We start from the raw sequence: 17286 nt of genomic DNA on the forward strand, positions 1-17286 counted from the left end.
GCCAGGCTCAGCAAAGGCGCCTGGCTACAAGCAGGTGCTGCCTAGGTGCCTATCAGACCGCAGCCCTGCACAAAAGTGTGAGGGGGAGGGTCAAGCGATGAGTATACACATGCGTAGCTGCCGCGAAGTGTTCAGAGGTCTTGAGAGCTGGCTATTATCACTGCTACAGCGCCACTCTGGAAACTTCCCACGAAACAAAATTATACCAAAACAAAGGTGACGAACACTCAACACTGATCCCTTCCCGTGTCACTCTTTCTAACTCATGCACTTACTCAGGTCTCTATGCTGTGGAATCTTTACGTAGGATAGAAATTTGCTGTCAGGCTAGCGGCACCCACTCACTAGTCCCAGGTCCCTCCGTGCTTGAAACCACCACCCAGAGAGCACTTGCACCAGGGAATCGGCAGGAGCACAGATGGGGGCCATTTTTCCTTGGAGGGCTGGTCATTAAACATTAACCAGCATGGCCAGGACCTATGGGAAAGGCCTCCCCACCACGGCCCGCACACACACTTCCTCAGAGGGCTGCGTGGAGTGAGGTAAGAAAATCTGGAAAGGCCTTTTGTTCATCCTTTCTATTTTCCAGACAGAACTAAGCCGGGGCTGGGGGACTCCAGGTGGCATCTTTCCCCAGATAGATTACTTGCTTATAATATTACAATTTGAGGACTAGGCAAAGAGATATAAATCCATGCTAATTAACTAGATGAGACTCACCAGTTCAGGTAGAACAGGAAATCTTCCCAGAGTGCTCTGAATAGGATTAAGGGCCCAAACGCCCTGCCTGCCTGCTCACATCTCTTGGAAATTAAGTCATAGCACCCTCCTCCCCTCATTTTTTCCTTCACTGCTCTAAACGCCAGCTGACGCAATGGTTGGGACCATATGCACATGTATGCACTGAGGAAGTTAAGGCTCAAAAATATTTTGTAAGTAGTTGCTATTCCTAAACTGAAACACTCAGAAGTTCCCCTGCACCGGGTGTGACCCTTACTCCTGGGGATCCTGGTGGAGCTCCCGGCTCCTAGGCTGTGGTTTTGCACCTGTCATTGGCTCATACCCTGTTTCCCCGAAAATAAGACCTAGCTAGATAATCAGCTGTAATGTGTCTTTTGGAGCAAAAATTAATATGAGACCCGGTCTTATTTTACTATAACACCCGGTCTTATATAATATAATGTAATATAACATAATATAATACATAATACCTGGCCTTATTTTACTATAAGACCCAGTATAATATATCATATCATATGATATAATACTGGGTCTTATATTAATTTTTGCTCCAAAAACACATTGCAGCTTATTGTCCGGCTAGGTCTTATTTTTGGGGAAGCACAGTAATAGTAAGATGAGCTGCTTTGGAGTGAGGGGTTTAAATGAAGCCATGAGAATGTGAGGCTTAGGACAAAGTGTCCATGTCACAGTACTGAAGCCACATCTCTCAGCAGGAGCAGAAAGGCTCAGAGGAGGGGGCCGACATATGCACAGGGCAAATAGCACACCTTCATTGTGCGGCTCTGAGGTGGACACACACTTTGTCCAGGTCCTTAGGACCAGTGGGATCAAGCTGTCCTGTATTAAGCACATGAGCACTGCCATTTCTAGCACAGAAAAAACAAGTTCAGAGAAGCCTCGTGTCCAAGGTGGTAGGGCAGACCTGGGACGGAGGCCCTCTGAAGTCCCCCACAGGATTGATAGTGCAGGGTGGGGAAAGGAGGGTAAACAGGAGGGCGAAAAATTCCCTTTTCCTAGGCTTCCAGTCTAGTACTCTCTAGTCAAACCTGCCACGTGGCTGGGACCCAGGGTGGAAGGGCCTCGGAGGGCAAGCCCAGGCTCTAATCTGTTCCTTCCTGGTCCTGGGTACCTCTGCACAGCCTCTGAACAGTGAGAGGGCAGGTCCCAGGGCTTTTCTGGGACAGCCTCCTATTTCCTTGTGGGTCAGTGACAACCCTGAAGCAAGTGCCTCAGGCCCCTCCTCCTCAAAGCACACACAACCTTCCGGATACCGCAAGAGGCCTGCAGATTGCATCACTCCTCCTCCATTCATGCCCTGACAGAGGCGTGGCCAAGCCTGCTGCACCGTGTGGCAGCTCCTCCTGCTGCCGCCAGCCCTGCCCACTTTTGGTCTCAGGCAAGCTGGAGTCAGAAACCACAGAGGCACTGCTGGCACAGAATGTAGCCAGCTCTGGCTGTCACTTCTGCTCAGTTCACCCCATTTGCAGTCTCTCCACCCTGCGATGAATAGGGACAGCTCTCCATTTCACAGATGAGAACTAAGGCTCCAGAAAGAGGAGGAGCTCGCCCCGAGCCCCCAGTCTGTGGGCTGTCCTACTGTGGTGATTACTAACACTGAGGGGACCTTGTCACTAGGGCAGGACGAAGGCCCAACGCCCCTCCATTGAGAACAAAGGACACACACACCCTGCCCATTCCAGCTGTTGGGGGCTAGAAAGTGCTGAGCCCTGCCCAGCAGGTGTCAGAGCTGCTCTGCACGGAGGCTTTCTCCACACCGGAGGCTTTCTCCACACCGTCTCACGACATTAAACGTAGTCAGACTATGGACAGGCAAGGCGGGCTGGCAGTGCGCAGTCTAGAAGGGGAAGAGACTGGATCACAGAACAAAGGAGACTTTATGTGTTTCTTTATAAAAAGAACCAACACATGGTGAAATTTTAATTTTCAATGACTTTGGCCAATGAGTAAACAAGTCCTTTATTGTTCTCATAGTGTTCCCTTTTAAAAAAAAATTTCAAAATGAAATATAATCTTAAGTAAATGGAAGAATCCATCAGGACTCAGAGTGTCCTTTAGCCTTAACAAAAGCAGTCCTGGGAGGCAGTCAATGGGCTCGATTTGCAGCTCAGCTCCCTGCTGTAAGCTCCATCCCCGGGACAAGATGTCCAACTCCTCTGAGCCTGTTTCCACACTTGCAGGATGGCGGCTGAAGGGCATGTTGGGAGGTCCTGGGTGTAAGGAGATGTAAGGAGGATTTGCTGCTGTTGTCACCATCACTAGCTTGCAGCCCCTCCAGGAAGGGAGATTAGGAGAAAGTACTTGTGCTGCCGCCAGGGAGAGGATGGGGCACACCAGGGCAGGGGCCCAGCAACAGGCTGATAAAGATGGGTGGCTATCAGGAGGGCACCCTGGCTGGAAGCCAGCCCTCTCCAGGGTTCCCTGAGCCAGCACCCCCAGAAAAGCATGGCCGTGCTCAAGCTCTGCGACAGCTGGAGCCAAGGAGATAAAGCCCAGTGCTCCCTGGAGAGGAAGTGGCTCTGGGCTGTGTGTGGATGGCTCATGCCACAGGCCCAAGCAGGAAGCCTGTTCTTCTTTAGGTTTGTGTCTGTGTCCCCAACCTCATCCTGGTGTAACACGGCCCACCTAGCTGGCTGGCAGGGGCGTCCAGCTCAACCTCAGCAAAAGAGCCGGGATCCCAGGGCTGCACTAGAGGCCCGCCCCACCGGCTCCAGCAAAGTCACCATCTTTCCCTCAAGGGTCTCCTGCCCTCCTCCTCCCTTAATGGTTCCACCTGTACCTCCATCCTCATGTCAGGTGCGCCTCAAGGGCAGGAAGTACTGCCAGTGAAGGAAGACCCTCGGCCAGGCCTCCTCCTTTCACCTCCTGGCCTCGGGGGACACCTGGTTACAGATAGAGCCCAGCCATGAGTTCCAACTCCAGGGCTGGCCCGAACTGGGCAACTCAGTTCAGATTCCTCATCTGTAGACCTCAAGGGCAGCACATTCCCACAGGACCACAAAGGCGGAAGACTGGTTGGGTATAAGCTTGATGACACACAGTGGCTCCCCACTTCAATCTGTTATTTCTTAGGACCCCATAGGGTAGCACCTCTGGGACCATCAAACCCTGTGCATGTTGTATCTTGGGGGTCTCCACCCACCAGTGTGACTCAAGACACCCCACAATCTCCCTGCTTCTCCTCATGATGCCCACTTCACAAAGGCATGGGGTTACATGAGAAGGTGCTCTGAGCAGGGCGGGGCATTCGCTGCTGACACACCCATGTCACCAGCCACCTCCTGGCCCTGGCCGATGTCTCAGGGAGGGTGGTTATCTGAGCAGCACGCAAAGGCCCCTCCCCAGCCTGATCTGACCATCTCAGTCTCTAGGTCCCCTACTCGTCCACCTCCTGGTAATTCTTCCCAGGGCCAGGGCTGTCCACTGTTGGGGTTCTGCCCCCAGACGTGACTTCTCCAGACAAGGACCTCAACTATTTTCTGCTAGTTTTACAGCCTCATGTATGCAGTGCTGGCTCATGTCTCACTCACATGGCCTCCCTTGAAATACAAGAAGAGTCTGTTTTCATTTAAAAACACCAAACACACAATCACAAAAAAATATACCAAAATCTACTTTCCTCCCCAGCTGAGGGTAAAACCCTGATGGGATTTATCAGGCTGGGTGACCGGGGCTTCACTTCTTCGAGATTTTGTGGAGATGGATAACAAAACCAGCAACGATCCCGGCCAACAAGAGCAATGTATAAGCACCAGTTGTGTACTCGGACTCATCCCATCGTTCAGTGCTCTCAGTGTACCTGGGGGTGGCAGGCTGACTCTAAGCCCCTCACTCCCACTGCTGACTCAAGGTTATACACATCAGGAGGTGACAAGCCCAATAGAACCGACCAGAACTGCAGCAGCTGGCCTTTACTTACCAGGAAATTTGTCCCATATCTCCAATAAAATGAGCCCCCAGGGGGCTGCAGCAATGGATCCCCCCCATCCCTCGGCCAGGCCCTGCAGGAACCATCCCCTCCCCCGCCCAGGACAGAAAGGAAGGGAAATGAGTGGGAGCAGATAATACTTGGAATCCAGGCAGGGCCCAAGGTTAGGAGTCCCAGAGCCTAGAACCTCACTACTGAGTCCTAATAAGAAGCTGCTTCCGGTGGGCTCCTCAAACAAATCTCTTTGAAAAAGAAGTTGCTTTGTGTCTGCTGTTTTAGGGTCTTCAGTAAAAAGGGCCAATTCTTGGGGCCAAGACAGTCTGAGGCCTACAAACAATGCTGCCTCACACAGCTGGGTTCCTGCTGTCAGAAACTGGCGGGAGGGGCTGAGTTTCCAGGCAAATGAGTGTCATTTGACCTAGAGCTCTGCCACGGGCCCCCAAGATAGAGAGGAAGTGGCTGGTAGGCTGCACTGGTTCCAGGAAGCTCAGGCAGCCTGGTCTCCCAGGTGCACCCAGGGCAGCAGCTGGCACCAGGCTAGAGAGCAGTACCCATTGACAACTGCGACTGACACTGGCCCAAGAGCCTGGCCCCCACCTGTGAAACACTGCAGCATTCACTGGGCATTTGGACCCAAAGCCCCAGCTGCAAGTGGGCCGGCTCCTAGGACAGTGACCAGTGACCCGGGTCTTGCTCAGGTACTAGGAATAGAGGATGGCATGGCTCAGGTGGCCGGAAGAGCGGCTCCCAATGGGGCTGACCATGAAAGGGGCATTCAGGCACTCTGGGTTCTTGCCCTGCTTTTGCCTCATTCGTCCAAAGCCATGTGGCACACACAGGGTCCCAGGGTTTGGTGGGCACTCAGGGGTCATGGGGCTTGTTAATCACACCCTCCTCCATGGCTCCTTGAAGTCCAGATGTCCTGTGGGCTGAGTGCGAGCCCCCTCCCCAGTCAGCCCCCACCCAGGCAGAGCCCCCCAGGGCGACCTGCTCCTCCCCCTCTATCTCCCAGCATTTCCTCATTTCTTGCCTTAACTCTCTCATCCCTAACGACAGATAGGGTCTTACACTCCAGGGTGTGTCAGTCCCCTGGGGGCCGGAGGATCTGCCTCTCTGACTTGTTCCCAGGGATGTTGAGGTTGCTGGTCTGGGGAACCCACTCGGAGACCCAGGGGGTGACTACACACATGATACGTAAGTCACCTTTACTGGGCTCTAAGAAGACAAACGTGTGTGACCTGACAACCCAAATCCCATGAGAAGGATGCTATCACTTCCAGGATGCAGCTCAGGTCGACAACGGTTCCAGACCCACCCATGGCCCGACCGCTGGCCATTGAGGGAAAATAAAGCAATTCCCAGAAGTAGGGGGTTGTTCAGATGGGACCCCAGTCTCCCTGGGAGCAAAAGGAAGTGTTCCAATTCACGAGGCTGCTGCCCATGGCAGAGGCAAGGCATGAAATCTGCCAGGGGTATGCTGGCCCTCAAGTTCCTCCCCCATTCTTGACTCACTGATTTCTGCAGAAAGTAATAAGCCAGCATTACATTTTCAAATTCAGCACTGGAATACACGTTTCCATATTTTTCCTACTTTTAACTGGGGCTGGGCTACACCCGACCACACCGAGTTCACCCCAGCCCAGGGTGGAGCGTCTGGACTGGGGCTGACAAATTCATTTCAAAACATGTCAGTAAAGAGGCAGATGTAGTCAACTCAGTCTTGAGGTAAGCAGGAAATCCCACAAATAGTGACTTTCTCTCTTTACCAGGCTCTTTGAAAGCAAGAGTCCTGGAGAAGAGGGTAGTTCCCAAAGGGCCCCTTAAACCCAAGAATAGCTAGGACAGATAGGAGGAGGGAGGCATGCCCTCTGGTTTTGAAATCTTTGGAGTTGACGCTGTGTGACCTTGGGCAGGTTACTAAGCATGTCTGAGCCCGTTTCCTCATCCACTAACTAGGAATACTGCTGCCTGCTCTGTGGCTGAGTTATGCAACCAGTCTGACACTCCATCAAGGATTAGTATGAATCCGACAGGTCACTGCTAAGTGTGAAGATCTGCTGAGAACAGACAAGGCAGTGTGTGCAGGGGACTCAGTGGTTTAGGAGTCTCCAACACTGGCTAAATGCAGAGACACATGCATACATCTGTGGCTTGGAAACCCCCACCCAGACCCCAAACCCTCTGTTCCTCTAGCAATAATGCTAATAAAAAATAAAAAAAAAAAGGAGGGGGCCCTCCCAGTGGCTCAGTTGGTTGGAGCGCCAGAGCTCCTTAACTTGTTTGATTTCCACAGGGGCCAGTGAGCTGCGCCCTCTACAGCTAACATTGTGAACTACAGCTCTCCCTGGAGCTGGGCTGCTGTGTGCTGCCATGGGCTACCGTGTGCCAGCATGAGGGCCGGCAGCCGGTGAGAGCGGCCGGGAGCTACTGGGAGCAGCCGACCGATGCCTGGTGACCGACTGCCGCAGCCCAGGGGAGCGCAAGGCTCATAATACCAGCATGAGCCAGGGAGCCTTGTCCACACAACTAGACTGAGAAACAACGTCTTGAACCAGGGGTGGGGGGCAGGAGAGAAAACCTTCAGTCCCTGTACCTGAGAGGTGTAGCATTCAACCCAACACCTGTGTTTGATAGTTGGGGTAAATGGAGCTTAGAGAGGCTATCCAACTTGCTGAAAGTCACACAGCAATCACCAGGAGAGTGGGGCCACTCCTGTGCTGACCGGGGTCTTCAACCCTGGCTTCCCATGAGAAGTTCCACAGCTCCCTGACCTTCACTCCTGTACTTTGCTAGGTCTGGGAAGACCTGGGCATCAGCCCTAACCAGCTAATTCCAAGGTGCAGCGAGGGCTGAGACCCACCAATGAAGGCAAACCTTGTAGGACCCCACCCACCATAAACGACTGAGATACAAGTCTAGTGGGGACACCCTTGAAGAAGAGGGGACAAGTATGTGGGGTCATTGTCCCACATGTCTGAACCAGTCTGGGGTTTCAGAGTGGGGCCTTGCACAGGTGTCTGCTGCTCTCTGGGCCAAGGGTTTCTCATGTGGGACTTGCAGGGAGCAGTGCCCATGAGTGCCTGCCCCAAGCACCCTGAGATGGCAGGCCAGCGCTCCCCAGCTTCCCTGCCTGCATGCGTCCTGTTAAGCACAGAGCCTGACCCAAGCTATAAAACATGTGTGTTCATGCATGCCTCCCTTCTACCAGGTGAGGCCACCTCAAGGACAGAGCCCAGTCCCCATTCTGCTCTAGCCCCAGTACAGGGTCTTCATATGGACCGGACAGCACTGGACTTCACCGAGTCCCACCATCCTGGAAAACAGTGAAGGCTGCGAGCTCCCTCCATCACGTTCCAGAATAGGCTCACTGCAGAGAAGCCCCACTCTGTTAGCTAGAGGACACTCACGGTATGCGTTTACCTGTGACCAGGTTGGACTGACCCTCACATTCCCACTGCCTCAGCAGTGATGGCCTGAATTGCCCATCCCCACCAATCCATTGCAACAAAATGCGGGTTCACCAAAATCTGGTTCGGCCTCTCTCCTTCCCCAGACCCCTGAACTTGGCACCCTCAGCCCAAGCAGATTGCCCCTCCTGGAACAGGCCAGGCTTGTGGGGAAAAACCTTCTTTACCCATCACCCCTCCTGGCTGCCCTCATTCCTCCTCCAATCCTTTTCCTAAGCTCTGAGAGGGTCGGAAAGGATAACCCTCCCCCAGACCCATAACACACAGGTGTGATTGCATAGGGCATCCCGACCCACCAGAAGTGGCCGCAAGCAGGCCCCACCTTCTCCATCTCCTGTGCTTGGCAGACCTGTAGCCTCCTCTTGGCCCCTGGAGGGACTGCGGCTCCTGGTCCCCCAAGGAATTCACGGTTCTCCTTGCCAGGCACACCTGCTCTGCCACGTTTGATTTCTGGACAGTCTCTCCAACACCTGACCCTTGCCAGGATGGGATGGCCCACTCACTCTGCAGACAGAACACACCCACCCCAGCCCTGCTCCAGGCTCTGAGACACAGGTCCAGAGAAGCCAAGAACCCAGACCACGTCCCACAGCCCAAAGAATCAAAGAGCTTGAGGGACAGACCCAGTGCCCCACTCAGGCCCTCTGCAGCGGCCCCAGTCTTTCAGCTGATCATACTACCAGGGTCTCCCACGAGGGAACCAGGTGAAGACGCAGCCAGGCAGCACACACAGATAGGGACAAAGTGCTGAGCTGGTCACAGGGTCACAGTGGGCACCAGAGCTCACATCTGCCGGCGGTGGCCTTGATTCTGTATTGGCTATCCTATGAGCAACTCACAGATGATCAGGTCTGAGCAGCGACAGATGTCAGCCAGCACCCAAGGTCAGAGTGACTCAGAGAGCGGATCGGGTTGCATGTATCATGCTCCCAGAGCCCGAATGGGAAGTCAGTGGTCGTTCTTCACAGAGCGGGCAAAACACACTGGGGGAGGGGGAGGTGCAGTTCCCAAAATGCCCTGCCTGGGACAGCCCACTCTCCTGAACAATAACAAGAATTCAGTATCCTGCTGGGATCGAGGAAAGAGCTGGGGGGGGTGGGGGGGGCGGGGGGGGGGCGGGAGGCTCCTGCCATGAGGTAGATGAGACACCAACTATCAGAGCCAGGAAGCTGATGGACTGGGCAGCCATCCTGTTGGTGTGAACAGGTGCACTCTGGGCAACTCCCTTGGCCACAATCCAGACAAGGGCCCGAGAAGGTGCCACCAAACGGGATTGTGCAATCACATGGTACTCCTGGCCCCCAGCACACGCTTTGAGTCATGGAAGGAGGGGGCAGTGTGGCCACTGGGCAGCTGGAGCCCAGAGGGCGGCTATCAGCCCATCCTGCCCTGGAAGCTTGTTTGGAATGTGATTTTAATAGAAAGATGAAAGGTGTATAAGGAGTTTGGTGCCCCCGTCAGGGGGAGAAGCACTTCCCATGAGTCCGGAACATGGATGGACCTGAGATCCACATGTATCCTCACCCCAGCCAACCAGATGCCTGGACCTGACACCTGCCACCCTCGCCATAGACGTGGCTGTGTGTCCCCACATGGCTAATGACAAAAAGCTGTGAAGGAGGGTACAGTCTGCGCTACCAGGCTACCTCTCCCTCAGTTTCCCCAGCCATAAAATGGGGATGACAACACTGATTTCACCGGCTAGAATGCAGAGCATGTGGGAAGAGGGGAATCCAAGGGCACCGGCTAGAAAACATCGTTTCTGCTATGAGGAGGGCACCACTCTCAGGGGAGGGGGTGGGCCTTAGAGGGCCTGAGTAGCCCATGACCATACAATTTGGAGTGAATGTGCCTGGTACACATTTCTAGGCAGAGCCTGCACATTCCATGGGATTATTAAAGGGAACAATGACCCGGGGGGGAAAAAGGTTAGAAATGCCAGCCAGCATCTCTTACCTCCCTGGGGGTCACATGCTTCTGTGAAGGACCCAACAGGCCTCAGCCCCAGTCCCATGACTCTGCCTGACTTGCTCCGGTGGCTGGAGTACTTTCATGTCTGGCAAACAAGTCGGATTTCAGTGCTAATTACTGGGCGGTTGTCCGCACTGAGCTCATGGCTTATGATTCTGGGGTCACCAGCTCCTTGGAAACACCCAGAAGCCATTGCTGCACCATCAAGGGGCTCAGCCCTGGCAGCTGGCAGGCAGCCAGACACCTCAAACCAGGTGGGAGTTGTTATACAGGCCTCACTGTGGCAGGCCCGGCTGGAGTCTCAGGGGTACAGTGGTGGACATGTTGTGTGGTATCCCACACCCCCGGGAGCATGGTCACCGCCTGGCACTGATGGAGACCAGCTAGGTGGCTAGAAGAATGGGGGTAGGGGTGTTGCCATGGTCTCCCCTCCCCGCTCTGGTCACCACCCTAACTGACCAACTTGCCTGCAAGTCAGCTAGCCATGACTCACCCCCCCCCCCCCACCAAACCCACGCCTCAGGAGGAGCTGAGAACAAGTTGACATTTTTCTCCCCACCCCCCCAAGAAAGCCCGAGGCTGGCAGGGCCGACACATGTGTGATAGGCATCTCATCAGCTCAGACCCCAACAGGAAATGCTAGCAAGCACCTCTGGCTTTTTCCCGCCTTCTCTCCACCCTCTCTCTTCTTTTCTCCAAACCATAAAAGAGCAAGTTCTGGGGCAGCTTGGGATGTGACAGGTAAACACCAGAGGGCAGTGTGAAAAATAAGTCACAGTCACCATGTGACTGGGTCCCCATGTGCCATCATTAAATACACCATGGCCTAGAATGCTCACAAATCCCCAGGCAGGGCTGTGACAAATCCCCATTTCATATTCGTGTAAACTGAGGCTCGGAGGTCCCCATGAATTTCTTGAAACAGAACCCAGATCCGTTCATGCGCACAGTGGCGGCTCTTTACCTGATACCAGGTAGAAAATATCTCAGGTCATGGGTCCCCGAGGAACGACAGCTGAGGAACCCTCATTCCGACCCCACGCAGATCTGCCTAAGTAAGGGTCACGGTGGGGGACTAACTCAGGCTAGGGAGCCATGGCCACCTCATCTGTCTCCAAAAGGGAGAAAGCGCTCTCCAGAACTCAGGAGGGGCCACCATACAGGAAGGAGACCCAGTGCTCCACAGTCCCATTGTCGGCCACCAGCAGACCACAGTACGTGCTGCAAGTAACTAGCAAGTGTGAATGCGGAAGTTGTCCAAGCAGGCATGGTCCTACCCTCCACCCAGCTAGAAGAGGGAGAGAGGAGGGCAGGCGACCAGTGGTCTGCAGTCACTCCCCAGACACCCACACATCCTAGGTTGGAATGACCATGACAGATAGGCTCCAAGTCTTTTCTACAACTAGCCAGAGGTGGGCCAGTCCAGACCCCTTCTTCTGAGAGCTTCTCCCTTGAGATAAAGGACCAATTAGGCCACAGCTATGTTTCTGAACCACAGTCACTCCCACATACAAGACCCTACCATGGGCTGGCCCTCACCTATTGCCTCCAGCCTGGGCCCCTTCAGACACCACTGTCCCATTGTAGAGAAAGCGGCCCAGGGAGGAAGGATAAACTGCCAAGGCAAACCCAGCCAGTGAGTATTCACCTTCAGCCTGAGTGACTTCTGCTGCAAATGCAAAACCCAGACTTACCTGAATTTCAAGCTAATGCTAACAAGTTTCCGTTAAGCAATAAATAACCCATGTTAACCTAGTCTCATGCCAAATTCCACGTGGCTGTCAAGAAAAAGTTATGGAGCTAGCGTCTCACCTTCATGACTCATTAAAAAGGTGAAAACACGAGAGCTACACTATGAAAAGGGCCCATGTCATCATTTGTATCTCAGATCCACAAGAAAAGGGATCCCCCCCCCCCATTTATATTGTCCCCAAGAGCATTCTAAGCACCAAGTCAACCTGTTTCACAACACAATTATTTAACAAGCAGAAAGAAACTTGTGGGACGTGCCTAAGGGACTGAAAAGATCAACTAGCAAAATGAGAACTATGCTCCAGAGCCCACGGACACTGCTGGAAAAAGTGGCCCCAGGGCCCTTTCATGAAGCACCAGCACAGGCTGCTGCTCGAAGGCCACGCCGGGGTACACACCTGCTGCAGAGATGGGCTCCAGGAAGAAAGGGGTGCAGAGCACCCTTTCTCATCTTAAGGGGAAGTTTTAGAACCCAGCTTTTGCACAGTAATTAAGGAACACTCGGGAACTTTCTGCGGCTCTTCACTGCCTTCTCAGAAGCTCCTTACAAAGCAGACCCCCTCCTTGGACAACCCTAACCTTTCTCTGTGCTGAGTGAGAGCAGCCATGCCAGTCCAGTTAGCTGAGTTCTGTCAGCCTTGAAAAAGCCATGTCCCTCTCCAGAGGAGTCAGGCTTTCGACCAGCGCTCGCTCTTGCAGACAACACATCTCTAGTATTACTAAAACTCCTCTTCCCATCAGAAAAACCCCTGCACGTCCACACCCGTGTCTCACATTCACATGCGTGGTTCAGAGAAAAAGAACTACGGAGGCTGATCAACACAGGGAAAAACATCACCCTCACCACTACTGAAAACGGTGCTACTGACATGACTCTCCCAGACGGGCCCGCAATGCTGTGAGTGACCTGGAGCACTGGCCAGGACAAGTCCACGGTAGCCTTTCTAGAATCTGTCTGAGGATATACCTACTTAAACCCAAAACTTAAAGAGATACGGGATCCATTTTTAAAGACTAGAGAGGGGGTCCTTTAAAGGTATTATCTATTTCACTACATATTGGGCCCAAACATTGTATCATAATCTAGCAATGATGCAAATTAGACAATTAAAATTCTAATGACAAAACAACCCAACAAAAGTCACCTTGCCTTTAGAGAGACTTTTCCGTAATCAGCCCAACATATCATATCATAAAACCCTCAGCTCAAAGCTCACCAGAAGCCACAGGTCTTCCTATTCTCAGGCACATCGACTATCGCTATGACTATTCCTACCATGTTTCCCCGAAAATAAGACCTAGCCAGAAATCTGCTCTAATGCGTCTTTCAGAACAAAAATTAATATAAGACCAGATCTTATATTAGATTAGATAAGATCTGGTCTTATAGTATAGTAAAATAAGACCGGGTTTTATATTCATTTTTGCTCCAAAAGACTCATTAGAGCTGAGTGTCCGGCTGGGTCTTATTTTCGGGGAAACACAGTAGGTGTGGACCAGTTTTTTAAAGCTGAGTACCATATCACTGAGACCTCCCAAAAGGCAAACACTGTCCATTCACCCGGCGTGACTACCTGTTCAGTCTCAGGAAAGTGTGATTTCAGGCAGCCAAACAAAGTTCTGTCTTGAGTTCTGCCTTCTGGATATGCCACTTTCCAGAGTATCCCTCAGAATTCTGGAATACCCCCACACCACAATGAGACTGATGCAAGAATCAGTCTACAAGCCCAACAGCACCCGCAGACATAGCCAGGCAGAAGCCACTCCAAGTAACTGCAGAGTCCCTGAGTTTCATAGCTGACTGTACTTATTTGCACAAGCGAGATTTGGCCAAATCCTCAAATCAGGTGGCAGCTCTGAAAGCAGGACACTTCCATGTTGCAAGCCTCCCTAAAGTTTGACCAAGGGGTACGTGGAAAAACTGCCAACAGCTGAAAAGAACATCACACAGCATTTGGTACAAATAACTTTTTTATGAAATCCCACGAGAAAACTGTTTGCAAAGCAGCAATTCTCTCTGGTGTGGTTCACTCAAAGGTGAAGACTATACCAGGACTCTGCCCATTAACATACCAGGACCATGTCTACCAATAAACTAACACCACAGTGGGGTGGACAGACTGCTCCATGAGAGGCACTGCAGCCTGACTGCTGCCGGACCTTCGTGCTAGATCCAGGTAGATCTGGGCCAGAACAGAGATTATGCTCCACGAATCCCCTCAGAGTCTGTCCACTCTATGCCCTAGACCTCTTGCCTATGCCCCAGACATACTGGTTCCTGGAACAGGCCCTTGCCCTACGCTGGGCAAGTCTGTAAGGCGTTCTCCCCTTACGTGGGGTGGGTCACACCCCAGTACCCCTATTCATCCTGCCCTAACCTATGTAATCCTTTAGCGCCTGCCACGTGGCACGAAGGATATCCATGTTGTTTTGCCACTGCCCAGAAGCGCCTGCTATGTAAGTTCCCTTAATAAACTCTTGATGTAATGATGGAGTTGTCAGCCTTTCTTTTGGTTTCTGGACCCTGGGAAATTTTATGTAACATGTATCCACCAACATATCCACCAACACACCAGGACCTCGCTCACCAACATACTAACACCGTGCGCATTAGGACTATGGCCAATGGCTGTTTGTGAAAACAACATGGGACCCACCCCCCCCCCCCAAAAAAAAACCCATCCCAACACATACAAATTTAATCTGCAGTTTTATTACTATGGTTTTTGCATGAGTCAGCCTCTTCTGACTCCTGTGTGGTGATGTGAAGAGCTGAAATGAATGAATCTTAGCTACAATTTCTGTCTCTATAAACAGCACTGGGGAGCTCAAACAGGAAACTCGATTTTTCAGACACTACGGAGACTATTACTCAGCTCCAACAGATCTGAATGACTAGGTAGGGAAGTGGAACGCCGGACCCTGCCCTCTGTGTCACTGCGGATGTGTAAACTAAGTGGGACGCACGTGGGTTCTGGGACCACGGGCCTTTGCCTAGAACTGCGGGAATGGCCTGGGGATGCGGGAGACCCGGGGATGCGGGAGACCCAGGGCTGCGGGGATGGCCGGGGATTCGGAATGGCCGGGGGATGCGGGCACGCGGCTCGCCCTCCCCCCTCAGGCCGGGTCCCGCGCCGTTACTCACGCACGCAGAGACAGGCCACGAGCTTGGCGGCCTCTTCCGGCACCGGGCAGGTGGGGAAGAGCGGCTTGAGCAGGTAGGTGGCGAAGACGAGCGCCACGATGTACTGCGAAGAGGGCCGGATGATGAGCAGCTCGATCCAGAGCTTGAGGAAGGCGGGCAGCGAGCCATAGACCTCGAGCATATAGGCATAGTCGCCGCCCGACTTGGAGATGGTGGTGCCCAGCTCCGCATAGCACAGCGCGCCCACGATGGAGAGCACGCCACACACGGCCCACACCACCAGCGCCAGACCTGGCGAGCCGGCCTCCTTGAGCACGCCCGTGGGCGTCACGAAGATGCCTGAGCCGATGATGGTGCCCACGATGATCGCCACGCCGTTGAGTAGCGTGATATTGCGCTGTAGGGTCACGCCCTCGCCCCCCGCGTCCCCCGCGCCCTCCGCGCCCTCCGCGCGCTGAGCAGCCAGCATCCGCTCCTGCGCCTGCTGCTCCTCCTCCTTGGCCGCGGCGGGAGCCGCCGACGCGCGCCGCTTCGGGCCCGCGCCCGCCATGCTGCCGCGCCGCCGGTCGGACCCGACACAAGGAGCGCGCAGCGGCTCAGAGAGGACCCCTGCTACCGCTCGGCGGCCGCTTTTCTAAGCTGCGGCCTGGCCACGCCCCTCCGCCCTCCAGGCCCCGCCCCGCCGCGCCCCGCCTCCAGGTCCGGCCTCCACCCCCAGCCCCTGCGTCGTCCCTTTCCCGCGGCGGGCGCCTGCTTTTTTACCTGCTGCCTCTGGCCCCGCCCAGCCCGCCCGTAGGCCCCGCCCAGCTCGCCCACCAGGCCCCGCCCTCTCAGCCCTGGTCCTCCGCGCACATGTTGCCTGGCCAGCCTGGAGAACCGTCCGGGCCCCGCGGGGTCCCGGGAGAGCGGAGCGCCTGGTACCGCGCCCTCCTCACCAGCTTCCGCATCTCCCCAGCCCTACTCCCGCGGTGGTTGCGAACGCACACCCGGGGACTCCTCCGCCGGTGTGGGCCCGAACACGACCAGGCTGGGAGAAGGCTGTGTATGTAGCAGGGCCGGCCTGGGGCCACAGGACAGGAAGGGTGGGATTTGGAGTGACCCCTGACTTTGGTGCTTCGAGAAGGAAGGCCTGCCTGCACCCGGGGACCAGGGAGATATGAAGAGGATCAAAAACGGCCCCTCTTGTGGGAAGCTCGTGGTCCAGCTGGGATCTGGGGTACTGAATCACATGGCTGAGTGACAGGAGCTTAGAGAAGGGGAAGCGCTTTAGCCACATTCTGAGCTGATTCCTGGGCTCAGAAATTCCCATTTTAACCTAAGGGAGATCTCTCTGCTAAGGAACAGCGTTCAGGGGCACACAACTTTGAGAAGCAGTGACACAGCCTTTGGGAAATTAGGAATTTGCATGAGTTCAGTCAAATTGACAAAATGGGACATTCTCAGAAAGACATTCTGAGGGACATTCTGAGAACTCCAACTCCAAATCTAGTTCAGCCTGTTATTCTTGAAGAACGTGAGAGACGCCTTAGGTAAGAAGGGTAGCCAGGTAGCTGGAGCTAGTGGTCAGAAGTCAGAGAGGGAATGCAGGATGACCAGTCATCCTAGGTCTGGAAGCAAGAAAGAATCCAAAATACTTGCTGATTAAACTGACATGTGAACAGGGAAAAAACTTAAGAGTCCGTACTCGGAGAGTTTAGCCGAGGCATGTCATTCTGCACCTTCTGCACCCCCTTCCAGCATGCTAGCCATTCTTCTGGAACGTGAGAAAACCAATTGAAATATTGCTAGCCAGAAGGTCATACGACACAAATACTAACTTGCAAGATGTGTAAATTGGTGGCTTGGGGTAATAAAAATAATCTCTCCACTCTTTCTTCCCACTGTGCGTTCAGAGAGTGCTGCTTGGTAGGAGACTGGACTGTAGTGGCCGAGCAAACTTTCAGAGCCCTTGTTGGGTACCAGGGACCGTGCTGAGCCCTCAAAGTGCAAATTCTTGTTTAGTAGAGTGGGTGCTCCTATCAGCGCCATTTTGTAGATGAGGCAACTAAGGCTTCGTGGAGTGATGGAACTGACCAGTAAGTGAGCTGGAACCACATCCTTCTGATCACCCCTGAACCCGTGTGTACTTTTAGTTATTCTCACACCCTTCTTCCTGTGCTTTATCCACCTCTAGACTGCTGTTAAATTTCTGTCATTGATAGCAGTTAAGACATGACAATCTCAGGACAGATTTCACTTTGCAAGGAGGGGGATCATTTGCC

The 17286-nt window shown here is 53.6% G+C and overlaps 1 protein-coding gene across 1 annotated transcript in view; it reads right to left on the minus strand.

Annotated features, from left to right (window-relative positions):
- Window positions 1–15636, minus strand: part of SLC7A5 (solute carrier family 7 member 5) — a 43741-nt gene extending 28105 nt beyond the window's left edge. Inside the window, exon 1 of the mRNA XM_081030834.1 lies at window positions 15026–15636. Coding sequence (XP_080886960.1) covers window positions 15026–15575 — 550 coding nt within the window. The 5' untranslated portion in view covers window positions 15576–15636. The remainder of the gene's footprint in view (window positions 1–15025) is intronic.
- Window positions 15637–17286: the final 1650 nt, after the last annotated feature.

This window comes from Rhinolophus hipposideros, assembly GCF_964194185.1.
Source record: "Rhinolophus hipposideros genome assembly, chromosome: 21".
Taxonomy (NCBI): Eukaryota; Metazoa; Chordata; class Mammalia; order Chiroptera; family Rhinolophidae; genus Rhinolophus; species Rhinolophus hipposideros.